Source organism: Urocitellus parryii, chromosome 3, assembly GCF_045843805.1.
Source record: "Urocitellus parryii isolate mUroPar1 chromosome 3, mUroPar1.hap1, whole genome shotgun sequence".
NCBI lineage: Eukaryota > Metazoa > Chordata > Mammalia > Rodentia > Sciuridae > Urocitellus > Urocitellus parryii.
The window spans coordinates 87,485,459-87,513,301 of NC_135533.1; the positions used below are offsets into that span (position 1 = coordinate 87,485,459).

The 27,843-nt window shown below is 45.4% G+C and overlaps 1 protein-coding gene across 3 annotated transcripts in view; it reads left to right on the top strand.

Moving 5' to 3' along the window:
- The window catches only part of Mturn (maturin, neural progenitor differentiation regulator homolog), a 28,696-nt gene extending 9,094 nt beyond the window's left edge, over positions 1–19,602 (top strand). The window contains exons 2-4 of one of the 3 annotated variants that reach the window (XR_003301927.2): positions 1,101–1,223; positions 14,257–14,417; positions 19,127–19,602. Coding sequence is in view for 2 of the 3 variants with exons in the window: in XM_026401545.2 (XP_026257330.1) it covers positions 1,101–1,223; positions 14,257–14,367 (234 nt within the window). In the remaining variant the exon portion in view is untranslated. Of the gene's footprint in view, positions 1–1,100; positions 1,224–14,256; positions 15,239–19,126 lie in introns of those variants that run through there. The other 2 variants (XM_026401545.2, XM_026401544.2) reach the window with 2 other exon arrangements.
- Positions 19,603–27,843: the final 8,241 nt, after the last annotated feature.

Consider the following 27,843-nt stretch of genomic DNA (forward strand, 5'->3'; position numbering starts at 1 on the left):
TTGGAAATCCTGCAGTGAGAAGGAAGGCAATGAAATGTGTTTATTGAGTGTCGAGCATAACTTTCTAGGTGATTCTTTAATCATTTGTATGAATAGAAGGGGGGCGATTGTGTACCTGACATTGGCCATTTCTCCAGAAAGATCTCATTCCCTGTGGCCTAGCCCCTGTAACTTGTTCCAGTCCACCAAATATCCAACCCTCTCCTTGGCCTCATGCAGTTTTATCAGTGTTGAACCTGTTATTGAAACAGATCCTTGTACTTGACAGACTTCTTGTTATCCTGGAAGCCTGTTACCCGAGAGTCTTCCTCAGATATGCAGAGCTGGGGCTTCTGCATTCAGATCTCTCCAGCCTGCTTCTTGGGCTTAGTCCAGAGTCTTGCACAGTTTGGGGAGAGGTTTGCCTCACCTTTAAGATGTGCTCATGTGGAGGAAAACTTTATCGAGCCTTAGGAATAAAATAAAACTTAAAACCCATTTCCTCTCTGCGTGTGCAGTGCTCTCTTAGAGCATGTTCAGGGTGGTCAGCTTTTAGCAAACCTTTGTTTCCCAAACCTTTGACTTCTTGTGGACTTTTTGTGCTCTCTTAAGTTCATTTCATTTAAAAAAAGTAAATTTACCACCACCCCCACTCGCAGGCTGATCTGGGTAAGGAACATCTTGTTCCAAGTTCGGATTATGAGCTATGCTTAATTAATCCTTCAGCATAGCTGAAGGCAAAGTTAAGGAGTTTGAAGGCAAAGGCTCTGGCTTCTCCTACCATCTTAAAACCACCCTTAGCCTGCTGGAGCAGGTGAGCTGTGGAAATCACAAGTGAGGAATGTCCACCCCCCTGACCTCTTTGCTACCTGTGAGCAGATGGGGAACAGAACAGGTGAGAGCAGGAACCAGAGCTTGGGGCTTCTGTGGATTAGAGATTTTCTGACCCCCTTCCAGGCAAACAAATCCAGAATGAACATATGGATTTCACTGTGCACTAGAGCCGTCTTCAGGTTCATGTAATTTAAAAAAAAAAAAATCTGCATGGCAGTCTGTGATTCACCCCGAGGATAATGACCTGTGTGTCTTTGTTTTCTCCTTGCCCTCATGGGGGCACGCAGCACGTGTGGAGCGAGAGCGAGGACTGCCTGCCTTTCTTGCAGCTAGCGCAGGATTACATCTCCTCCTGCGGCAAGAAGACACTCCATGAAGTCTTGGAAAAAGTCTTCAAGTCCTTCAGACCTGTAGGTGCCTGCTTGGCCTCTAAAGCTAGCTTGTTTTCTGCAGTCATTGTGTTTTGAATAATATGGGTGGTGGGGAAAGTGGGCAAAACCCGGGCTGACTAATTGTTTTTCTCTTGTCTGTCCTGTGGCGTAAAGATAGCAGCCAGTGTGGGGAGGCTGTGGGGGAGGGGGAGGGGACGGGATGTGACACAGCTGCTTGTTGCAGGGGTGATGGTTATTTCTAGCATCACTTGAGTTGAGAATCCCTGATAGGGAGGAGAGCAGACAGATTCTATGTGAGACAGTGGAGTGTTCCTATTCTCGGCCAGTAGACTTCAAACCCACAAGCTGGAAGCAGTTGGGAGGTTTTGTTTAAATGTTGGGGTCTGTACTGAGGGTTTGCCAGAAAGCATATAAATGTTATACTTCCATGTTTGTGGGTGCAGATGGGGATGAAATTGGATCCTGGTTCTATTCCTTTCCCTTTTTACCAAGTCTCTTGTGCAGAGCTTGCTTTTCACCTCCCTCTCTTGGGATTTCGGAATCTATCCTTCTGTGGCTGCTGACAGGCTGTTTTCCTGCCAGCAGATAAACATGTAAAATGAATGCTTACCCCCACTTTCAACATTCCCTATTTCCCTGTCTTTATTGGAAGTTAAGGTCAGATGACCAACGTCATGATGTTCCCCCCCAAGTTCAATTCCCTGCTTGCTGTAAACATTCTACATATTCAATGGTATTTGCTGTCGAATTTCTATTTATTTTTTGAATTGTTTTTAATATGATCTGCTTCTCCACTGTAATTTCTGGCTTTTAGTTCTTTGAACACAGTAGCTTGGTTGCATAATAGCCTGTGTCTAACATTCCAGTGTCTTGAGATTTATTTCTAAGTCTGTTTGGCATCTTTCTTTCTTTTTTCCCCTTTTGCTGCCTGTTCCTACTCCTTGGTGTCTTGTTTCTCTGTGTGTTGGATCATCTCTGTGTGCCATTTAGTATATTTGAAAGTTTATGTAGGTCAGGCATGGTGGTGCACATCTGTAATCCCAGTGGCTTGGAGGCTGAGGCAGGAGGATCGCAAGTTCAGAGCCAGCCTTAGCAAAAGTGAGGCGCTATGCAACTCAGTGAGACCCTGTCTCTAAATAAAATATAAAAAAGGGCTGGGGATGGCACCCCTGGATTTAATCCTTGATACCAAAAAGAAAAAAGAAAAAAAAAGTTTATATATAGGAGTAAATTGTGGCTTAAGATGACATTACCTTCCTCCAGAAAGAGTTTTGTTAGCTCCTTCAGGACTCAGGGCCCTGTCAGTCTGAGACCACTTTTGACAGTTTGAGGCTTGTAGTTCTGTGAGTGCTCCAGGTGAGAACAATCAGCCTGTAGGACTGGTCTCTCCTAGCTCATCCTCACCCTGGAAGTGTTAGGCTTTGGAGGTCTCAGCTTGGAGTGGGATCAGGGCATCATGTCTGTTTTTTCTGGAAGACTCTATGCTTTGACTTTGGTCCACCATCTCCTAGAATAGGCTGAGAGTGCAGTAAAGTTTCTAGCTGCTTCTTCCATGTCAGCAGAAGCCTACAGGACAAAAGCAGCTCTTTGTGTCAGGCATATCTCTCTAGAGCATGTTTTCCATATTAAATATGATTTTTTTCATATTTTACTTGTTCTCAATGGAACAGCTGGGGCCCATCTCTTAGGTCACCACTGTAAGGAGTGGAATTTCAGTGGCTTTGGTCACATTCTCTGGTTTGTATCATTCATCGTCGAATCAGCTCATTTTTTGTTTGTTAATTTTGTAAGCCAGTTTGGCTCATTCAAAATGGGTGTTTGGGTTAAAAGTACTGGTCTGTCCTGCTTTCAGTCACCCAATAAACATTTCTTGAGAAGGGGATGTGATCTGACTTCACTTGGCACCACGTACTGCTCTGGTCCCAGCACTTGGACGGAGTGGGTGAACATCTTGGATCTCACAGAGCTCACGCTCTGGACTGGGAGGACAAGATGAACAAGTTTATATATAATGTGTCAGTAATAGGTGCCAGGAAGGAAAGAAAGAAATCATGGATGGGGCTAAGAAGTGTTAGGAATCCTGAGGTGTTTGATGAGGGGGAACAAGGAAATCTTCACTGAGAGGGTAACACTGGAGTAAAAGCTAAGTCAGGAGAGAGCCATGAGGAAATCCGGGGAATAGCAGCAGGTAGAGAAAGCAGCAGGTCTGCAGGCCTTGGGTGGCAAGCACCTGTGTTTCAGGGACAGGAGTCACCAGCCTGGCCGAAGGGGAGGGGAGGCGGGACAGAGTGAGTTGAGTCCAGGGAACACAGGACCTTGCAGATGCCCAAGGATGTTGGGAGCCATTACAGGGGTTCAAGAAGAAGGGGGATGTGATCTGACTTCAGATTTTGAGAGGCTGCTCTAAGGACTATTGAGATTAAGCTGTCAGAGGAGAAAGAAAGGACCCACAGGGAGGCCGGTCATGTCCTCCAGGCAGACCTGATGTGGCACCACACAGCAGAGGTGGAGTAGAGAGCTCAGATTCTGGGGACACCTTGAAAGTAGACCCAGCTAGACTTGTTGGTGAATTGGAAGTGGGATGTGAGAAAAAGAGAGACCAGGATGACGCCAGAGTTTCTTGCCTGAGCACTGAAGGGACCCGCACAGTCATTGAGGTGGGGCGAGCTGTAGGAGGAAAAGTTGGGGTGTGATCCTATCAGAGCTCACTTTTGGACATATCGATGTTTGAAATACCTACTGGACATCCAAGTAGATATATCAAGTTAGGCAAAATTTTTTAAAAAAATCAATTCCTCACCATGTGCAGTGGTACAGTCTGTAATTTCAGCTATTCAAGAGGTTGGTGCAGGAGGATCACGAAGTTTGAGGCCAGCCTAGGCAACTCAGCAAAACCCTGTCTCAAAATAAAAAATAAAAAAGACTGGGGTTATAGCTTAGTGGTAGAGCACCCCGATTTGATCTCCATTATAGGAGGAAAAATGAATCCTGCAAATCTCAACTGGAACAAAGTGCCTATTAGCAAGGAGTGTCCACTCTGCAGCTGATTCCTTTGGGGGTGTTGGTTCATTAGCCTGCCACCCAGTTTTCTTTACACGGATGTCTTCTATGCTGGAGAGCAAAGCAGCTGCGGAACTGACTGACCTGGAGAAGTAAGCGCCAGCCAGAATTTGTTTTGCTGTTTTTCTTTACTAAGTCTGGCTGCATTCTGGCAGTCATATGTGAATGGAGGAAAATTCTGCAGTCCAAAAAATCCAGATGTGTAGCTGAAAGCAGTCAGATTGGTTGAGTATTTTTTTTTTCGGTTTGAGCTGTGTGTATCATGGAGACAGATCCAGTTCCATGATACTGGGCTTCCAGGTTCCATTAACAATGTGGAGCTTTACATTGTGAGCAGGGGTGTCACTCCCCAGGTGAGAGGCCTTGAGCGGGCAAAGAGCCTCTTCCATTAGGAAAGGTTACGCTTAGGGAACCACCTTGGCTGGTCTCTGCTCCTCCAGGAAAGGCCAGTGAGAAGCTTCTTTGCAGGATGGGGAAGAGCAGTTTGTGTCCCTTTGGGCTGTGATGTCTCCCAGGCAGAATGTGCACCAGACTGGATGAAAAAGAGTGTTGCCAGCCCCAGTAAAGGACTGTGGAGATGAGTGGGGAAACTTGGGCCCTCTCCCTCTCCACTGAGTAGTGTACTTCTTCCTAGAGGTGCTGCTTATGTTTGCTCAATGAAAAGGGAGATTTGGGTTTAGCAGGCAGAAGGAGGCTTTGCTGCTGTGGCCAGAGTTGAAAGTACTTGGTGAAGAAGCACCTACCCCAGGGCTACAGGGCTGTGGAGCAGTGAGACCAGTGCATCATTTCCCTGGAACTTTGTAGTGATTGAATCAGCTCACGCAGTGGCTGCTGCCACTTTGCAGTGGAGTGTCCCCAGCAGGAGTTTCTTCACCTGCATCTTAGAACAGCTGATCCAGGCCTTCAAATCCCTGTCTTCCACAGTCACCCCATCACCAGCCCCTGCCCTGTGCAGTCTCTCCAGAGAGAGAAATACCTGATGGTCGACAGTCCTCAGCTGCCTGTAGGGCCCCCTGCCAGGCACATTCACTTGACCTTGGGCACCCTGTGTCCATGGGCATAAGAGCTGAGTGCTGAGGAACACCCTGCCGAGGCCATGCCACCTGGGGCTCTGTGTGTGATGACATCCACACTTCAGGTCTGTATACCTGTGCCCCTCCTTTGCCTTGCCTTCCCCATGCTGAAACAATCAGTGACACAGAGTTCCTACTCCCTCAAGAAAGCTGTTGTTGGATTTTTAAAAGAAAGAAAAAAATTATATATTTTTTTCTTTTTAGCCATCTTACTCCTTGTTTTTCTTCTACTTCATCACATTTTCAACAGAATGTATCAATCTGCCTTGCAAAGTCCTGCTGGGAAGGGTGCAGGGCAGGGCACAAAATGGCTAGTTCTTGCCCTCAGGGTGCTGGCTAGGAGAAACAGCTATAAACAGAGGGAAACCCCGTGGTACAGGGTAGGACATTGATTTTGGCCCAGGCATGCTGCTAGATGCTACACTGGACAAGTTTATTCTACTCTGTGGGTTCTTTAGGGGAAATATTTCTAACAGGATTTTTGTGAGCATTTATTACAAAGGGTGTTGTTTGTGGTTTCTTAGCCCAGTTATGTGGGATCAGGATCCTACAGTGATGAAGAAGTCAAGCTCTGTGGAGAGGCCACTTGGGTTTGTTTTAGTTTGTTTGTTGTTTTTGCTATGAGGGACTGAACCCAGGGGCACTCAACCACTGAGCCACATTCCCAACACTTTTTTGTATTTTATTTAGAGAGAGGGTCTCACTGAGTTGCTTAGAGCCTCACTAAGTTGCTGAAGCTGGCTTTGAACTTATGATCCTCCTGCCTCAGCCTCCTGAACCACTGGGATTATAGGCATGTGCCATCACACCCGGCTCAAGCCACTTGGGTTTGAATCCTGGGTCACTTGTTGACTGGGCATTTTTAGACAAGTTACTTATATTCTCTTCTGTTTCTCAGTTTTTCATTGGTAAACTGAGTAAGCTAATGATAATAGTTACCTTAGGGATTCTGGGAAGATTAAACAGCACATTTTGCTGGGGTAGTTTTATAGAGCATCATACGTGATAAGCACTAAATAAATGTTAGAATTGATGTGGATGAGGTGAAGACATGAGGCAAAATACTGTGAGAGGTGATCAGGACTTACTGAAAACTTTGGTGGGAGGCTTAGATTTTTGGTAGAGAAAGAAAACAATTTGCTAATTAATTTCATCACAAGCTTGACAGAAGCATCTGGTTAGGGCAAGGGATTTTTAAAAGTAAGACAAAGTTTATCAACACTGATTTTGGGCAGAATAAACACTCTGAGTAGCTAGTCCGTGTGGCTCACTGCTTTGGGTGCTAAGGCTACAGGAAAGATGCATGGATGCTTTAGACTTTTTTATACATTATACTTTTTAAAAGCTATTTGCTTGTGATGTGTTAGAAGTGCTAGGAATGTCAGAGTCAGGGGGCCAGTGGAGGCACACAGGGCCAGGAAGTGCTTTCATGAGAAGGTTCCATTGCAGACATGCTCAGAGCAGGAAGCTGTCTAGCCAAGGAGAAGGTCCAGGAAGAGCCCATCTTGGCTTCCTCAACTCAAGTCCTTAGCAATGTCCCCAGGTTGGGGAGTGGGATCAGTTACCCCACCCTGCCCCCATGCTGTGTGGCCTCCTGGAGATGGCTCAACTTTAGTTTCCCATCTTTAAAATGGGGACAGTGCCTGTTTCACTGTCTTGTGGATCAGTGGGGCGTTAGGAAATCAGACTGAGGACACAAAGGACTGTCACAGTCCAGCCACCCTGCTGAGGTTGGTTTCAGTTTCTTCCTCACGGCTGGTGTTAGGGAATGCTCACTGGATTCAGCTGACCATCTTCCCTCCCAGAGTGGCCCACATCCTATTCCACTCCAGGGGCTCAGAGGTGTGATTCATTTTCTCTTCATATGGCCCATCATATCCCAGTGGTACATGAATGGAAATGACAGTGACATGCAGGAGTTGTTGCCATCCCATGGCAGGCACTACTCCCCATAAATGGCTTCAAAAACTCCACCAATAACTGGCAAATTGCAAGTCCATTCTTGGAGCCCTGCATTAAGTGACCCTCAGATGACAGTAGCTGCCGTCATGGAATTGAGCTAGATAATGAAACAGTGATTATGGATCTCAATAATGGTGATTGTGCCATTCATTTTTTCCTCAATGTTTTTGTATCTTTTTATTTTGTGATGATTGACAGACTGACTCTGAATAAATGAGAGAAGAGATATAGCCTACTATTTCCAACTTTACTGCATAACTCAATCTCATCTTTGCCCTTGCAAATCCTTGATTTGTAGCAAGGGACTGCTCTTTCCTAGAGGGTTGTCTTCCTTCCCTTTCTGCCCTGTGGACCTCAGGGTCCCCCGGAGCCTGTGCCTGTTGCAGTGCAGTGTGCTGCTCTGGTTGATGCCTCTCTGACGGTCCCACCTGGCATCAGATCCTGTGGTGCCTTTGGTTTCTCCCTCCAAGCGACTCAGGTCCTTTTGCCTGAGGTTGCAGTGCGACTCTGTTTCTTCTCTCAAGAAACAAAGATGCTTCTGTCAGAAAAAAATCCCTTAATTCCAGCTCACTGACATGAGCAAGATTGATATTTTCATGTGGCCACTAATGGCTGACGACTCAGGGGTGACTCCCAACAGAAAAATTTTTTGTGGCCCAAAATAGTTTAATTCTTGCTTCTGCTCCTATTGTCTGAACAACAGCCTGAGAAGAGAAGGAAGCCACCTGTGTGGAGCTGCCCCAGTGGGTCCCAAAGTCCCATGAGAAAAGATTCTGTACACTTAATGGGTTGAAGAAACAGTATTGAGTGTTGGTAAATTTAATTTTATCATGGCTTTTGTTTTCTGCTCGTGTTGGAAACATTCAAACCCTTGTTGTTTTTTTAAAAGGAAAATGGCCCCTAGAAGTAAGAGACATCTACCTCTTTTGCCCATTTGGCTCCTACATCCTGTCTTGCTGCCTATCTCTTTTTTTCCTGGTATCAAGGAGACTGAACGGGGCGTGGTGGTGTATGTCTGTAATACAGCAGCCTAGGAGTCTGAAGCAGGAGGATTGTGAGTTAAAAGCCAGACTCCTCAACCCAGCAAGACCCTATCTCTAAATAGAGTATAAAAAAGGGCTAGGGTGTGGCTCAGTGGTTAAGTGCCTCTGGGTTCAATCCCCAGTACCAAAAAAAAAAAAAACAACAAAAAAAAAACGATCAGGATTCAATCATGGGTTTCTTGGAATCACGATGGTACCAAACATCATGGATCACTAAGATCAGTAGTGTCAGGTTACCCAAATGCTTCAGCATCTCACTACTCAGAGTAGCTACTGGACTAGAAGTATCTTCATTACCTGGGAGCTTCTTCAAAATGCAGAATTAGGTTCCCACCTGAGACCCACTGCATTTTAGGTAGATTTCTGGGTGCATTACCTACACAGTAAGGTTCAAGAAATGCTGAGGGGAGCCTCTGGAAGCAGCGTAAGGGAACTCTTCATGAAGGCCCAGGGCACCTAATGTATGCACTAGAGGCCTCACTGATAGACTGCTGTCCAAGGCAGAGGCACCGCCTTCCCTCCGATAAAGACTCTAGCCACTGTATACAGAGAGTGCCCTCTTCAGAGTGATGCCAAATGTCAGCTGAATGTGGTGTCAGATAGATTATATCATTGTCCTGAGGCCCTCTCGTCAGACCCACAGGTGACTGGTGTTTCTGGGTCTTAAGACTTTAATTCTCAGCATTGGCAGCATCCCGTTGACACACAGCCTGCTGGGATGGGGGGCCTGCGGTCCTGTGGGATGGGAGGTTGCTCCCAGGGAGCCTGTGGGCAGCAGGGCTCTGGAAATGCCATGGTTCCTGCCAAAAGGAGCAGAAATTTGTTATTTCCCAGCTTACTCAGAAAAAAAAGGGGGGGGATGTGTGATTATAACTGTCAGGAATAATGTAAATATACCAGCACTTCAGCTTTTTTCACCTGTCTCCTTTTCCAGAAGGCATGGGCACAATAAAAGGAAGGACCCACCAGGGTGTACTCCTGACTCTAAAATTGCTGCTGCTTCTCCTCCTCCCCTTCCTCCTCTTCCTTCTGTACTGGGGATTGAACTCAGAGGCACTTTACCACTGAACTATGTTCCCAGTCTTTTTATGCAGGGGGTTGGGGTGGGGTGGTAAACCAGGGAGGCACATTCCCAGCCCTTTATATTTTTTATTTTGAGACAGGGTCCTACTAAGTTGCTTAGGGCCTCACTTAAGTTGCTGAGGCTGGCTTTGAACTTGTGATCCTCCTGCCTCAGTCTCTTGGGATGCTGGGATTACAGGTGTGCATCACCACATCTGGCTCTTCTTGGCTATGAAAGATTTGGATCCAGGAGTTAAATTTAGATTTGGCTTCCATAGATGGTAATGAGACAGATGAGAATGCTAGATTATTATATCTGCATGATATTCTCAGAAATCTAGGCAAATTCTCATTCTGGTATTTTAGACTGTGCATAGGTATACATAAATGTAGACATCAACATTGCACATTTTCTCTTCTTTTTATTTTTTATTATTTTGTGGTGCTGGATATCAAACCTAGGGCTTCTCATATGCTGTGGCAAGTGTTCTACCATTATGCCATACCCTAGCCCCAGCTTGAATATTTTGCCCATCTAGATTGAAACCAACACCTCATGCATGGTAGGCAAGTACTCTACACCTGAGCCACATCCCAGCCTGGCATTGCATATTTTAAAAACATGTATTTCTCAGTAGAAAACACTAAAACATCCAGCTATTAGGCACAGCATTGACTAGCATCTCCAGGGTAGCCTGATGATTAGGTGTGGAATGTCTGTAGTCAGATCACCTGGGTTTAGATCCTGGCTTTGCTATTACCAGGTGAGTTTGGCAGGTTACTTAGCCTCTCCAGGTCTTACCTGTAAAGGGGGATAATAATAGCACCTCCTCAGGACAATAGCACCTCCCCACAGGATTATTATGAGGACCAAAGGAATCAGCATATGTAAAGCTGCTCAAGACCATATCTAGCAGACAGTGAGTTAATATTCACCATTATTGAAGTATGAGACATCCCCTCCTTCAGTGGGATGCTGAATGCAAGCCTGGAATCAAACCAAAAAGGCTCACAGATTGAGGTTCACCACTTTTTACTTCCTAGAATGCTGATTCACAGCAGGGGGGGGGTCTAGAAAGCAGCACAGCAGGAAAGAGGCAGAGAAGCCTGGCTGGAGCAGTCTACTGAGGCAGCAGGAACTCCCTGAATAACTGAGCTGACTATGCCCAGCATAAGGGAAGCAGGAGAATCTGGCTGGGTGTTTCCATGAGGCTGGACTGTTTGCAGACCACCGCACCTGCATGTCTTTGAGCTCCATTATTTGTTCCTCTGTGAGTTAGAGCAGGCGTCATGATTCATGATTCGATTCACAGAGGAGGATACTGTGGCTCAGCAGAGGCAGTGGCTTGGCAGATGTCCCCACCAAATAGAGCCCTGGCTTCAGGACTCCAGATCCAGTGTCTTTTCCCTCCCAGCCTCTCAGTGGATCTGCAGCCCCTGCACTAAGTGCCTGAACAACCCAGAAAGCCATCAAGAATGGGCTTCTCTTCTTCAACCCCCACAAAATGTAACGGGTGAGCAGTTCTTCCAAGAACAATCAAAACGCTTCCTGCTAAAGTGGAGGGCTTCCCTTGTGGCTGGTGCTCTAGGACCTGTGACTGTGTGCTTTGAAATCATGTGCTTTGAAGGTTAAGGTAGGAAGCTAGAAAGAGGAGGGGGAGAGAGCTGGCTTCATGCTTGGCTTGCTGGGTCCTCTTCAACAAGGCGTGCTAAACTGATGAGCCGGAGAGCGTTAAGTGCTCTTCAGCTTGGGTCAATATGTATCACCTGTGTCTTAGCAAGAAGAATGGTGGATGGCATGTCTATTTGGGACAAGGAGACTCAGCTGCACCCTCCTTATCCATGACAGTCATTGCTAACTGACCTTAATCTTTCCCCCTGAGCCTCAGAATTCTGAACCCAGGACTCCAGGCAGCTCTTACCAGTCACATCTGTTAAGTGAGAGGATCCCGTTGTCCATTTCTCATTTACTGGCATCCCTTCAGTGAAGTGAACAGTTAATTTATTTTGAATTTCTGCATCTTCATTTGGTGTTTAGGTGACTCAGGAATTCCTAGTCATGGCAACAAGGTATTTTACCAGCTATTAGGGATGTGACCACTCTGACACTTCCACTTTGCTGTATCATCAAGCAGCTCTTCAAATAAAACTTGGCCACCTCATTGGCACACAGTGGTCATCTGTGTTCATTGTGACCAGCCATCTTTTCTCTCTTTGGAGGCAACTGTTTTATTCCGTCCACTAAAACCTAGAAGTGAGACAGTAGTAAGAAAAAGGGGGCTTCCTTTTCTCCCATTCACATCCGAGATTAGCACACCCTGTCCAGACAAATTGAGACCCACCCTTCCTTTCCAAGGTAACCATGTTGCTCTGAGACAGCTGTAGTACATGCCCAAGGGGACAGTATGTGTCTGCAGTGGTCTATGTCTACCTTAGTAGGCCATGTACATAGTATGACCAATAATGCCTCATAGATGATTTTGTCCTGAGTATGTCTATAGGGCACTGTGGGATCTGTGAGAGTTGCAGTTCTAGAACTTCAGAGCACAGGCATTATTTCGATTGGATCTCTACTTTTATTCTTTCCCCATTTCAGCAATTAGGAGGAAGTTGGGGAGAAGGTGGCAGGACAGTAGACAGGCAATACAGACTAAACAGAATGATAACGCTGACGCTGACTTTTTTTTTTTTTTTTTTTGTATCAGGGATTGAACTCGGAGGCACTCAACCACAGAGCCACATCCCCAGTCATATTTTGTATGGGTCTCGCTGAGTTGCTTAGTGTCTCTGTTGCTGAGGCTGGCTTTGAACTCGCCACCCTCCTGTTTTAGGCGCCTGAGCTGCTGGGATTACAGGCATGCACTACCGTGCCCTGTGATTTTTTTGTGTCTTAATGCTGTTCGTGTTTCAGCCATTAGGGCAACTTGGTGAAGTGGCTTGAAAGTGATCAGTTGCTAGGCCACTATATAAAAAAGTCTTTTGGTCACTCACTGCCAGATTGTCACCGATAAACTCAGGATCCCTTAAGGTCAAGACTTCCTTCTGGCACAAGAGCTTTGGATTCTAGGCCTGGCAAATGGCACTGTTTCCAACCAAAGACCTGACTGTGCCTTTCAAAAATGTTTATCATGAATTCACTCTGAATGTTCCTGATCATCCTTAGAGTGTTTGGGAAATACAAAAAGATGAAAAAGCAAAAAAAAAAAAATCCATCATCCCATAAACTAACCAAAAAATTTCAACATTTAGATATATTTTATTAAAGTCTTTTTAACGCATCTATGTATAAATTTTTAGAAAACTGTCTCATAATGAACGTGCAATTTTACACTTAAGTACCAATTTTTATATCATTAAATAATTCAAAAACACCATTTTAAGTGGATATGTTAAGAGTTCATCTTACTGACACACCATAATTTATTTAACTCTTTTGCTGCTGAACATTTTAGTTGTCTCAACGTTTTTATGAATTGCTATTCATAATAGCATGTGTTTGGGGGGAGAAAATAGAGTAGGAGACAGAGTTTTTCATGTCTTGATGGAATGTCAGTGCTGTTCATCATATGCTATCACTAACCTCACAGATATATGCATGTGCACACAGATTTTATGTTCCTGCATAGATATACAGTATGCTTTTTTTTACAGTTCAAAAAGCATTTTTTTTTAATATTGAGGATTCAATTCAAGGGCACTTAACCACTGAGCCACATTCCCAGCCCTATTTTGTATTTTATTTAGGAACAGGGTCTTGCTGAGTTACTTAGCACCTTGCTAAATTGCTGAGGCTGGCTTTGAACTTGCAATCCTCCTGCCTCAGCCTCCCGAGCCACTGGGATTACAGGCATGTGCCACTTCCCCTGATAAAAAAAAAAAAAAAGCATTTTTTAAATTAGAGCTTTATGGGTGTGCATAGTAGTTGGGTTCTTCCTGACAGACTCATACATGCATGGAATTCAACTTCAGTTCATGATCTCCCTTTTCCCTGCCCTCCCCCATTCTTCTTCCTCTACTAGACTTCCTTTCACTCTTCTATTTATTTACATTTGATTGGTTATTTTTTACTTATGCATAAAGGTGAGCTTCCCTGTGGTATATTTATATATGCACATAAAATGATTTTTTAAGAATTCATTTTGCATGTTTGCCTAGCATGTTTGATACTTAAAAAAGGGGACTCTACCGGCTGCCCAGAAAAACTGAGCCTTTGAGACACTAATCATAAAGGATTAATATTCTCTTCCAGTAAATTATAAAAACAGTGGTAGTGGGCGGGGCAGGGTGGTGCATGCCTGTAATCCCAGCTACTCAGGAGGTTTAGGCAGGAGGATTGCAAGTTCAAGCCTAGCTTGGGTAACTAAGTGAGACCCTGCCTCAAAAATAAACAGTGAAAAGGGCTAGGGAGCTGGGCACAGGGTGCTTGCCTGTAATTCCAGGTTTGGGAGGCTGAGACAAGAGGATTGCAAGTTCAAAGCCAGCCTCAGCAAAAGTGAGATGCTAAGCAACTCAATGAGACCCTGTCTCTAAATAAAATACAAAATAGGGCTGGGGATGTGGCTCAGTGATTGAGTGCTTCTGAGTTCAATCCCTGGTACTAAAAACAAAAATAAATTAATTAAGATTGGGGATGTAGCTCAGTGGTAGAGCGCCCCTGGGTTCAATGTTCAGTACTGCAAAAAGCAAAGTAAAAATCAGCAGTAGGAGTAGTTGAGTCTTGGAGAGCAAATTGTAGCTTCTCTGTTGAGTCCTGTGAGGTGCTGTTTAATGGGATGTGATGCCTTTGCTTGTCTTCCTGCCTATGGTCCATTTGGTAATCACAGCTGCTTCTCTCTCCTTCTCTCCCTTTAGTTACTGGGGCTTCCGGATGCAGATGATGATGCATTTGAAGAGTACAGTGCAGATGTGGAGGAGGAGGAACCAGAGGCGGACCACCCCCAAATGGGGGTCAGTCAGCAGTAAACCTCCAAGGGCACCTTCTGGAGAAGGAAAGTGAGCCCGCTGTACCCTAGGTGGGGTTCTGTGCTCCTGGGTTAGCATTTTGCATTAGCACTTCGAAACAGGACGTCTGGCTCCCAGCATCCAAATTAAAATGAATTACCTTTTTAATGACCACACAATATCTGTGATGAGCTTTGCTCAGAAGTGACCTGAATTTCAGTCCCGCTTCAGTGGGGTTTCTATGGAGTTGTCTTGGTAGCCTTTGCCACTTTGAATTTAGAGTCTTTTGTGGCTGCCTATTCTCTCTTGAGTTTATGTTGGAGAATTAACATTCGCTGACTGGAATGTAGAGAACTCTGAATGTATTAAGGATGTGTTTTGAGTCCTCGCAGGTGACCTGGCTGAGGAACAGCATGGCAGAGAAGCAATGCAGTCTGCACTTTTATGTACCTTTTAAGTGTCCATAAGTGAAAGGTTTTGCTTATAAAGCATGAGTTTAAATATCTAGTCATTAAACTGCACAAGTGCAAATACAAGGGCAGAAAAGGATGATCACTTAGCTTTGGATTAAGAGGGTAAGAGAGGCAGAGAAGCCTGGAGTGTTTCGCCATCACTGAGCTGGTTACCTGGTACATAGCAGCTGGTTCCTGGTTAGATATAAATGTTACTTGCTTGTTCAATTGGTTTAAAAATGCTAATTCCAAAGCCACTTTTTAGTCTAATAGTGGAAAATATAAAGGGGTGAGAGACAAAAACTAATAATTTCTTTAAGCAGTTTATAAACCATCCCATATATGAAATGAGACATTTACCTTCTGTCTTTCTAATGAGATGGCCACTTGTTAAATCAAAAAAAAGTCCAGAATTAAGTAAGTGCCACTTAAACTTTGAAGCCATAGATCCATAGATAAATTTAGTAGGAAAATAAACCAGGATAAAAATTTTTTAAAAAACTATAACGGAATCCTTTACTTTCTTAATCTTTTATTCTTAAAAAAAAAAGCCAAGAAAAGGCTCCTGTTCTATAATTTGTTTAAAATTATAACAAGTACTTTAAGGGACCTAATAGTAGTGAACTTTTAAAGTAACATGAAAATAGGCAACTTGATGATTGGGTGGCTTGGTTAAAGGGGGCATATTTAATGATCAAGATACTCAGACAACTCACAGAAACAACTGCTGTCTTCATTTAGCCAACAAATGCTTACTGGGGACATCTCTGTAATGCCAGGTTGGAACTATTTGACATACTCGTTTTCTTGGACCTCGGGCATCATCTCTGGTTCTAATCACGTAGGATGTGGAATGAATGCCTCTTTTACAGCACTTGACTTCCTCTAGCATCTGGGCTGGGAATGTTCCAAACATGCCCACATGTGCCCATTAGGTTGTCAGTATTTTGAATTAAAAAAAAATCAGTAGCAGAGGCCACAGAACTCATGGGAGTCTTGTACATCTTCCAGGCATGTTGGTGTGAACCTGATCGTCTTAGCATTTTCTGTTTAATTAAGTGGTGCTGTGAGGAGCTTGGCTGCTCGTGGTCTAATAGTGTGCTGTACTTTTCTGTCATCGGGTAAATAACACGGTGGTCTCCATGTTTTATTCTTTTTCTTGGGAAAGCACATTAAAGGTTAATTTCAAGTCAGATCAATTTCCCTAGAGTAACCTATTAGCAAAAGCAGATTCAGAGTTTCATCCATTGGGGTCAGCAGCCCTGACCCGTGCCCACTGGCTCTGCCCTGAACAGAGGTCATCGTGAGCTGACATCTGCAGAGAGTGCCAAGGTTTGGTACCCTTCTTTTAAATACAATGGTTGCAAGAACGACTTCTGCACCAAAAGGAAGATAAGTGATTAGCTTGCTCCAGTTCCAAGGTAAACTGGAATTTACACACAGAGGGTTTTACATCTAAATTTACATATGCTTGGGAATGGAATGGTTGTTACTGTAGAATATATCTTATCAAAAAAATGTTTAGACTTGAACCAGACACATTTTGGTATCACCATGTTGATGTTCTGTTTATAAAAATTGAGCTGAAATGGTCAGCCACTCACTGAGAATTCTGGTCTCTGTTCTGCCTCAGTGATGGGGGAGAGATCACTGTGTGACTTATTTCATGGTAAAACCCCTAAGGCTTTAAGCAGATCCAATTGTTTCCTCTAAAACTTCCTTCTCTGACGGTGTGCACATCCCTGCAGTGCTCTGGTGTGCTTACTCAAACACTCCCTCCAGCCCACACCGTGGCACCTGCGGGTCAGGTAGATTGGGCAGCCTATGTTAGGGAATTGATTCTGTGGTGCAACAGTTGTGGGACCTTTCCTAGATACTCACTAGGAGGTACAGCTGTGTGCTGGGGTGAGGAAAGACCCTAGGTTCTAGCCTTGACTCTGCCTTTTTTTTTTTTTTTTTTGGTACCAGTGATTTAACCCACGGGCTATCCCACTGAGCCACATCCTCAGCCTTTTTTATTTTTTATTTTACGTTGCTTAGGGCCTTGCTATATGGCTGAGGCTGGTCTCAAACGTGAGATCCTCCTGCCTCAGCCTACCCAGTTGCTGGAATTACAGGTGTGCACTGCCACACCTGGCTTGCCTCTGCCATTGACTGTGTGACCTTGATGAGTCATTTGGCTAGTCTCTGGAACAGGGGTATTTGCTCTTCCAGCTTTTAAGACTGGCCTTCTTTACCTGCTTAACCAACTGTATGTATGTAGGAGCAACCATCAAGGACACTTAGAGACACAAAAAGAAATGTGTTTGGAATCTTGCCAAAGATACTGTCCCTAGGATGCTGGCCCCGTGGACTGCTTTAGAAAGTGTTGATTTGTGAGTGTCCAAACCTCTGGAGCCCGGGATGGGCCCCTGCCTCTGTGGCTGATGAAATCCTGTTTCTCCTAAGAGAGGGCATAGGGAAAGCCTGTTTCTCCTAGGAGAGGGCATAGGGAAAGCCTGTTTCTTCTAGGAGAGGGCATAGGGAAAGCCCCAGAAGATGTGCTTGTCTCAGCTGTACATATGCTGCCTGTGGAGGGCATAGCTTCTTAGTGTCCCAACATTGGAGGCTTTGGAAGTGGTATGCATTTAGCTTAACTGAGAGGGGAGATTTGCATGTAGAACAATTGAAAGACAGTGAAAGAGTCCTTTGACTTTTACCCTGTCATTCAGGAGAGAGAAAGTAAAGTGGGGGGGTGGGGGTGAATGTGGGGGATGTGCTGATTGCTTGTTGATCCCTGTGGCCAGCAGTGAAATCTGAAATGATGCCTGTGATAATACACCAAACCTTGATCCTGGGTTTGAGTGAACCACGGAGACGTTTTTCCTGGCTGCCTGGTTGCTTTCCTCTGTCTGATGTGTGGAGCAGGCTTCAGGGAACTGCAGGGACTGCAGGCCCAGGGAGGGTGAAGCCCCACGCAGTGCCTGGCACCACCATGGGTTCAGTGCACCGAGGTGTCCACCCGTGTCCCCCAGGCCCACAGCAGCACATGGTACATTGTTCTTCCACTAGCAGAACACAAAAAGTCTGTTATGTCGGGAGATCGTTCTTATGTCCTGGTGCCAGAATTGGGCTCCCAGTGTACTTAAGAGAAAACTTCTCTAGTAGCAACTGTCATTGTTCACGTATAAACGGAAACTGTTCTCTAGCACAATATGCGTCTCTGAATACTGTTCCAGTTTCATAAGAGCACAAAGTGGATGGTCCTAGGGGAGCTGTGATCCCAGAGCATCAGTGCAGTTGATATTTTAGGAACCTGCTGGGCATGTTTAAATTCATGAGCTGGGAAACTAGTATGAACAAATCTGGCTTCGCACAGCGAGAGGCACGTAGGAATCCACAGGACTTCATTTGGGGTGGGAGGAGAGGAATAGACACAATGAAGGAGTTAGGTCTCTAAGTCAGGTGTCTTGAGTTGGGAGGGCACCCTTGACAGTTACCCCATGAGGTGCAGGAAAACTGTTCTCCTGGATGACTCTAGGGGCCTCCTAGCTTTAGAGAATTGACTGCGGAGAGGACTGAGAGGAAAGGCCTTGTGCTGGTGATGGCTTTGTGATTTTAAAAATGCCCCTACACCCCCCAGTCCCTAGGCCAAAGGATGCATTAGGTGTTCTGCACATCTGGTGACATTCCTTCCCTTAATAAAACCAGCTGCCGGCCAGAGAAGCCTGTCTTCCAAGAGTGCTGACAGATCCAAGAGCAGCTATCATCACAGGCAGGTAGAACAGGAACCCAACTTGGGTCTCACCAGGGCTGCCAGAGGCCCTTGTCGCGCACAACCATCTGCTTCACCTGCTTCAGGGTTGCAGAAAGAGCACAATGAAAATCCCAGTGAGCGCTGACTCCAAAGAGATGTCACTGCCTGTCCGTTGCTTCATCTTCAGAAAAGCCTAACTTTTTTTTTTTTTTGCATTAAAAAATAATCTTCTTTCATAAAGACCCAGTTTACTTGGTTTTATTTTAACAGGAATGACATGATAAGCTGAGGTCTTTTAGGTTTTATGTGGAATAATTCTAAGACTTGACAGAATGCCAGTAGCCCAGGGTGTCCGTGGCAGTGTGCTGTCAGCATTTCATGTTCGAAACCCCGCTTACAGCACCAGAAGGCTGAATAGGCACAAGCAGTTCATGGTGTGTACCAGGCCACACAACAATCAATACTGAATTGGAACTGTACTCAAGTTGTTTGGTACTAGAGAGGAAGCTGACAGTCTGTTCTTGGTAAACTACCTTCCCCTGGTTTTTTCTTCCGTTTTGTTATTGTTTCTCAAGATTCATTTCTTTACCAGGTACTTTCTGATACAAGCATCAAGTCGCAGAGTACTCTGTACAAGCGTCAGCTTTGTAGAGGAGGAAGTAAACCTTTAATGCCAGGCAAATTGGAACCCATCTGCCTGTCAGTCCCAGTTGGTGTATGAGAGCACATTTAGCCATCGACAGGAGAAGCAGAAGCAAAAGCAAGGAACAATTGTTTTTGTTGGTTTTGGGGATTTGTTTTTTGTTTTTTTTTTTTAAGGCAAGACGTGTTTCCTGTAGGGTGTGTGTACTTTCTTTGCCTTCACGTTTCCTTTGAAAGAAATCTCTTGTAAATTACAAAACTGTGAAATGGGTTGCCAAAAACCATTGCCCTTTGTTAGATGCCTCGAACAGTGGAAAAAAAATCTCTCCTGCACCCTGTCCACATCTGCTCCCTCCTCCCTTCCCTGGAGGGAGGATCTCATCCAACGATGTAATTACCATACGCTTGCTATTAAAGAGCCTTCCAAACCCTGCTGGTGTGTGCCTCTTGTTTACTCTCTCCACAAAGTTTGGTCCTAATGGACACTTAAGTACCATGGGCAGAAGTGGAGGTGGAAGGAAAGCTGAGCAGAGGGATTGCGAAGGAGGTAGTTAAAAAAAAAAAAGAATGTCATCCAATTAAAAAATGTAAGCCAAAAAAAAAAAAAAAAAAAAGAAGAAGAAGAAGAAGAATAGGAGAAAGAGGAGAAGGAGGTGGTGGTTACATAAAACAGATCCAGAGGTTAATAATATATGTGTTCGGGGGTATCCATAGCTCTTACCAGCATTGTAGCTGGTGTTTAGTAAATTTCTATACTACCTCTGAACTAGTACTTTAGTATGTGAGGACTTTTTGGGGGGTACTGGGGATTGAACTCAGGGGCACTGAACCACTGAGCGACATTTCCAGCCCTATCTTTTTTTTTTTTTTTTTTTTTTTAAGAGACATGGTCTCACTGAGTTGCTTAGCAACTCACTTTTGCTGAGGATGGCTTTGAATTCGTGATCCTCCTGCCTCAGCTTCCCCAACCACTGAGATTACAGATGTGTGCCACCATGCCTTGCGGACTTACTTTTTTCTAACCTAGTTAGCAGTCCTTTATGGCACAATTAGAAATCTGTATCCTGTGGCCATTCTGTGACACCATTTCCCTGTGACTTTCCTCCGAACTGCTGTTATTCACTAAACAATAGCACTTAAATAATACATCTGAAAGTTGGCGGTAAGTTTCATGATTTGATTAAGAGTAAATTTCTTTTTCCAAATAAATTGGTCTCTACAGATTGTTAAATTAGATTGAGAGTGGCTTAATAGAGAGCTCAGAGGCTCCTGTGTGTGTTTTAAATAACTTGATTTGGGGATCTTGTTTTCTGGTGTGGCTGTTTTCAAAGAGGTGGACCATTCATAAACCTTTCTAGACCTCACAGGTCTGGTACAGACCAAGCCTTTCTTAGGAGGGAATCTCTTTTTTACTGCAATTTGATTGCTCTTGTGAATGTATTTTATAAAATGCAGATGGCCCCTTTGAGTGCAGGGACTAGTATTAGTCATATATTTCCAAGCTGGGTGTGTCTGAGCCTCTACCCACCCCTTCACCAAATTAAAAATACATTCCCTTTTGTAGATAATCATTCTGTAAGTGGTTGGCGGGGCTCAAGGTTCTAGCCCAGATCTGCCCTCACTGCCTGTGACCCCCTCAGCCTGTCCCTTCTGTGCCCACTCAGCCTTTGTTTCCTCATTTGTAAAAGGAAGAGTGGGGGATGCAATGCTGAGCCCCTTTCTGACACTGGCATTAGGAGTGCGCCTTGACCTGGCTGTGGAGCCAGCAGGGAGGGTGGATGTGATTCACAAGGGACACACAGTCTCCCAGAGCCACCGGCATTGACTAGCTGTTCTCCAGTTTGAGCCGGGTGTCCAGAGGATCCCTTATTAGAACAAAGGCCCCAGCTGGTGGCATGGATGTATAATGAGCCAAAATGTCAATCCCTCAACACCCTCTCCTGCCTTCCTGTGCTTCCCTTCTCCTTGTGGTCAGTAGTAAGAACTCAGAAGCTGTACCAAAATAGGAGGAGCAGAGCGTCTTGCTCCAGGATGCAATAGAGTCTCATTTCCTTTAGAAACAACCCTGGTTTCCATTGTAAAGTCAGGCCAAGTGTGATACCATGTTGTCCTCAGTGCTTATTATGCACACGTGTGGATGGATGTGCAACCCAAGAAATAAAGTAAAACCCACTACACACTGTTTGGGCCTGCATCAGGGTTAGACCAAGCAGATTGGTGTGTGTGTGCGTGTGTGTGTGTGTGTGTGTGTGTGTGTGTGTGTGTACAAGCGCGCGAGCACGCACTGGCAGGAGTATCTGGGGAATAGTTTTCTCCGGTGCCCGGCTGAATTGGGATGAATAAATATTCTTTTCTCCTGTTTGCAGACATGGCCATCTGGTAGTTTGGAAACTGGAGAAATGCAACCTGAATTAGCAGGCACTGCACCTTTTTCCTCTTAGTCCCATGCTAGGGAAAGAAAAGAAAAAACAATTCTGAAATACTGTCCCGTTCATTGATCCACCTTTTCCCTCTCTTTGAAGTAGAAAACCGTGACATTTATAAAAATCTGAGCAAGCTGTAAGTCGGTAGCCAAAGAAAAGATAGGCATTTTCTAGGAGAGAGCATTTATGTAGCTAAGATATTTTCTAATGAAATACTGAAACAACATGGAGTGGAAACACCTGCAGGGAAGTTGGTCCTTCGGGATGCTTTTTAACTGGAATCCTCTAGAGGTCAGCACCACATAAAGAAAGGGCTTCCCGGCACTGGATACCCACGCCCTTTCCTTTTCTCTTTGTGAAGGCTTTGCGAGAGGAGGGGCTGTCCCAGCGGGGCACAGGAGAGGAAAATGTATATTTTTCTTTATATATAAGCCCCTCCCATTTGGCTTGTGTTGTTTTTTGACTCTTCTCACCCATCTTTCTCTGCAGCTCCTACACCCACGTATCACACATTGCTAGTTGACTGACCAATCAATGAAGTGTGGCATTTAGCTCACTCTGGGAGGGGGTAGGGAAATGTCAAAGATGAGGTGGAGGCATGCTGCATTTTGCTTTGGGCAGGTGCAAAGCCGCTCTGCATTCTGTCTGTCTCCTGCTTATTAGCCCACAGACTTCCCTAAACCTTGCAGCTCCCAATGGACTCCAGGGACCACAGGTTTCTTTTTAGAACCCAAGTCCACCTTCTTGAGGTCTACACTGGTCAGGAGTGCAAATGGGAGAATTTGAGCATCTTTGAGAGATGTGGCCAGAATTGTAGTGGGAGCCCTCTGAAAACTGGCAGGCATTCCTGGGGGCTCCCAGGCACAATAGGCAAGAACACCATGCAGGGATGGCCACAGGCTTCCCCACCACTCAGGCCCAGATCCTGATCCAGAGGTAACCTTGGGAGTCCCCAAAGGCTCCCAGAGTGGCCTAGGTTTTCTTTTAGCCCTATAAGGAACAGAAGGGGAAAGGACAAAGGATTTCCTCCCTTTCTTTCTGTTGCCCCTTCTTGTTCAGGTCTCCCAAAGAGGCTTCACCTACACCACAGTCGACTAAAGGGTACGGTGGGTTGTCCTTTGTTAGAGGATTGGCCTGAGCCTGGGACCCACACTGAGAAGGGATATGATGAAAAGAAAACAGTTCTCAGCACAATGGAAGCCAGGGCTCCCCAGAAAAATATCTTAATGCTCAGTGCCTTAACAGCAATTTCACTAGTACCATTAAATTTCAAAATGATAAGCTAGATGTGGTAGTGCCTGCCTGTAATCCTAGTGACTCAGGAGGCTGAGGTTGGAGGATCTTAAGTTCAAGGGCAGCCTGGGCAACTTGGCCCTCAACAATTTAGATCCTTTTGGCCATGCTGGGGAAATTAGGATAAACACTGATACTTTTGCTGGGTGCCGTGGTGAACACCTGTAATCCCAGAGGCTCAGGAGGCTGAGGCAGGAGGAGAGTGAGTTAAGCCAGCCTCAGCAATGCAAGGCGCTAAGCAAATCTGCAAGAACCTATTTCTAAATCTGCAAGACCCTGTTTCTAAATAAAATACAAAATAGGACTGGGGATGTGGCTCAGTGGTTGAGTGCCCCTGAGTTCAATCCCCAGTACCAAAACCAAAACCAAAACCAAACCTGATACTCCCCCACCCCACCCCCAGGTATCCACATACTTGCAAAGATTGGACAATGGCTGGAAGAAATATTTGGAAAAAAAAAAGATTAAAAAATGAATGGCAACAGATTTATAAAACAGGATTTTCAGGCATGGGCAAGCCCTGGGGAGAAAACCCTTTGGCCTTCCTTTTTGGCTCCTTCCTAGGTCTTGTCTTCTGAAAAACCCCTGAAGCATCCCAGCCCATTCTCAACCCTCTCCTTCCCCTCTCCATGCATAGGCAGGAGCCCACAGACCCTTGGTTCCCACTCTTGCTGTGGCTGGCCATTCATGGAGGGAATGAATGGAAACCAGACACCACATGTCACAGAACACTGAATTCACTGTGTGCCCTTCTGCTTGTTCGGGTCATCTCTTCCCTGTTGCCTCCATAAACACAGGGAAAGAAAAACCTGCCAGGTCAGTATCCCCTACGGAATGTCGGTATGCAGATTCACCTTTCCTGCTTCTGGGATCCTGAGTGTCATCACGTATAGGCAGCCCTGTGACTGGAACCCTCCACCGACCCCAGGATCATGGGCTCGCTGGGGAGTGGCTATGGGGAGAGCATGCGGAGCCCACAAGCTCAGCTTCTCTGGTTTCCAAATGATGCGAGGTAAGAGGAGGGAACACAGGTGAGGTGAGTCAGGAGAGGCGGGTGGAAATGGATACTCAAAGAACATAAAGCTGTCCTGCCCTGGAGAGTGGAGGGAGCACATGGTGGGACAGAAGGCTTGGTGTTCTGGATTGCCCCTTGCTTTTAGTTCTTTAGTTTCTTCTATGCAGAAATGTTAAGGGATCCTTTGAGCCTGAGAATATAAGGGGCCATGAGAATACAAACTTGTAGAAGATTAGCTTTCAAATGGGCCTGGAAAGTAGGAACTTAAAATTTTTGGATTCCAGGATCATCTGATACCAGAAGTGGAAGCACACAGAGCATGCAGTCTGCCCCCTGCCCCCCCCATACCGAGGTCTGGCTCATGGGGGGGGGGTTGTGGTCACACGCTCCCCCTCATCAGGAGCATCTTTGGAAGAACTGTCCGTGAGTCTGTCTTTCCCATCCACCGTCCTCCCCCATTCTCTCCTTGCCCTCTTGCCTCCCGTGGAGCACTTTAACAGTGGTCCTTCACATGTGTGTCTTCTGCGTCCATGGACTTGAGGAAATATTTGGGAAAAATGGCCCCATACTGAAGAATTACAGACGCTTCTTGTGATTACTCCCTAAATAACACAGTACTACAACCATTTGCATAGCATTTACATTGTATAAAGTATATGTAAGCTACAGTTTATTTAAAGTGTATGGGAGGATTGCATAGCTGACATGCAAATACTACACCATTTTACATAAGAGACTGTGTATCTCAGGATTTTGGTCTCTGTGGGAAGTTCTGGAACCAATCCCCTACAGGTGCCAAGGGATGACTGTAATTCAAAATCCATCATCTGAATTTAATTTGGGGTATCATTAAATCCTTTACTTGACAACACTGACTTCAAAAGCAAATCCATTCTGTTTACAAGGGGCCTTAGTTTTCAAAGTGTACTGGGAGAAGAATTAAAAATATCCCTGTATGAAAAACGACTCCCTGACAGCAGGCCCTTTGCCAGCTGGCTTGTACACAGCAGCCCCCAATTGGAAAGAACACTGGACACCAGTGTTAGTTCTTTTCTTTCCTCCCCGGTAGGAATGTGGAAGAAGAGAGTGTGGAAAAGGTGAAGAAAGAGATGAATGAAGTCATCTATCAACTTATAGTGTCTTTGTTGTCTTCTAGAGATTTCAGCTCCGGGGGCCTTAGGCTGTCATTTTAATTGGGTGGAAGCTTATGGTGCTCCCCTGAGCGTTCAGGGTAGGGACACAAGAGGGCTTCCGTCACTCTTTTCAGATCTTACTTTTGGCCAAATGTAAGTAAAACTGATCAAAACCTCATGAAGGTTGTTATTATCAGGCCCACTTTCTTTCTCCCAAGCTCCCTCCATCTTCTCCCACCCTCGTTCCTATCCGTCATCCCTAGTCTAAAAGTGGTAATTTGGCCGAGGGACGGGTTGTGCTCAATGGGAGAGTGAAACCATCCCGATTCCTTCCTTCAAAGACTCCATCACTGAGCCTGATCAGCTCCTCAGCAGCTCCTGTAATTGGATCCAGGAAGGGCTAAGCATGATAATGAGTCCTTTGGTTCTATGTTAACAAGCTGGGAAGCATCTCCATGTATACCTCCCCAAGCTCTTGAAAAAAGCCTGTCATCCTGAAGCAAGCCCAAAATGGCACCCAGTGTGGTGCCAATGAACTCATCTAACCCATCCCCAAAATCTGTCTCTTCAGAACTCTGGCCAACCCTTTTGCTTAGTGCATGAAAGAGTGCTCCCTGGGGTGTGTTCCAAACTTTGCTCTCACCCATGCTCTTGAACTCTGGAAGAACACGAACAAAATTGGCTACAGGCTTTTGAAAAATTTATTTTAGAAGCTGGCACTGGCAACTACGGGTAGAATTTGGACAAAAGAAAAGAAATATCCAGTTTTGTGTATGCTGCTCACCTCCCTGGAGACCTGCCTCCCTGGAGGACTGTCTGATGTCAAGTTGAGCTGAGAAGCTACTGGGAAATACCATGACCTTGATCTGTTAGTCCATCATCAGAATAATGGCACTCTTGAGAATCCTCAAGAAATAGAACTTTTCCTGCGGCTACACTGTGGGCTACAGTTTGTAACAGTGATGTCACTAAGGAAGCAAAAATGAGGGCGCATGCTCTGGGGCAGGGCGATTCATTGTTTCCTGACTTCTGAGCACTGATGTCATCCCTCTTCCCCAAACCACACCAGCCTGGGAGTAAGAGAACCACATTCACTGTCATCACTTTACATTTCTCTGAATCTGTCATTTATTTGGGGGATTCCCAGCCCTACCAGTTTCCTCCCAAATACTCTGGGGTGGGGTTCTGAGGGGCTGACTCGTGTATGTTTTAGAAGCTTGTCTTCTGGGGTCCCTGGTACTCTCCTTTCTGGCTTTAACTCCCAGCTCTCTGTCATGGCTGCAGAACCCCAAATGGCAGCCGGATTGTCACTCCTGCAGATGAACACAGGTGTCATACACCAAAGTTGCCCACTTGCTGCTGCCATCTGCTAGTATTTGCCCTGAGGCTTCGAGGCAGTGAACCTGAGTGTGTGGGCCAGGGTGCTATTGCCAGTGACATAGAGGGTGTCAGCATCAATGCAGGTGATACCCAGTGACAGCATTTTTATTTTGTATTCATCTTTTACCCCCTCACTAAAGGGGCGCGAGTTCACACATCTGCACATTGCCTCAAGTGACAGACTCACCTTCTCATTCAGCCATGACTCTGTGACCTTGAACCCAGTCTATGAGCCTGACACGATCCCATTAGTTGAATTCTGCCCACAGAGCCTGCTCAACCTCTCCTGTAAAACAAAACAAAACAAAACAAAATACACGGTCCACGGTCCACTCTGTGTTGCTGCCAATATGTCCAGAAATGTCATAAACTGACTCTTGCCACCCTCCTGGAATAGGGTGGATAAATCTTTTGGGTGATCTCAAGGTGCTGAGCACAGAGGAAGTCTGAGGCCCCAGCTGATGTAAAGTGTGGGATGGGGGCTGTGGATTAGGTGACTCTCCACATTTTTTTTTTCAATGTTGAACCCAGGGACAAATTACTACTGAGCTATATCCTCAGCCCTTTGTATTTTTTATTTTGAGACAATAAGATAATTCTAGGTAAGTTGCTTAGGGCCTTGCTGAATCGCATAAGCTGGTCTCAAACTTGTGATCCTCCTGCCTTGGCCTTCTGAGTCACTGGGACTATAGGTGTGCACCTCCACGCCTAGCTAGTGGTATTCATCTTCCTGCCTCAGCCTCCTGAGCTGCTGGGATTACAGGCATGTGCCACCTCATCAAGTGACTCTTCACACTTATAAAAGCTATTTTGGGTGGATTTCTAGACCCTCAGAGTGTCAAAAGCCTGGACCACTAATCGGAGTGGTTGACCAACAAGTCTGAAGCCCTACTGCTCTTAAGAGCTATGCAGAAAACTTGTGAAACATGTACATCATGTATCCAGAGTCCTGCGTGTTTACAAATACTTCAGGTGGTCTTGATGTGGGTGGTCCATGGGCCATGCTTTGAGAAACCCTGGGGTTTAGCCAGCCTGTAGACTCACCACATCATTCACCATGTCACAAAGGAGCCAAGATTCATCACAAGGTTACCCGGTGCCAAGTGCTGGGCAGAATGCCGTTCTGATTCTGACACATCTTGTTCCACAAAGAAAATCCTTATAGAGCTGCCACAGTTATCTCCATTGACATCTCAAGACTTGGAGGACAAGAAGGCCCTCCCTCTAAGCTCATTTGGTGACACAGCTGGGAGTAGAAGCTAGTTCTTCCTGATTCTAAAGCCTGGTCTCTCTTCACAGGGTGTTGTTTTGGTGGCATATGGGGAACAATAATGAGTAGAGGCCAAGTTATATTTGGCAACAGTGTTTTATTACCATTGAAAACTACACTACCCTCAGTACATCTGTGGCCCCAATAGAAAAG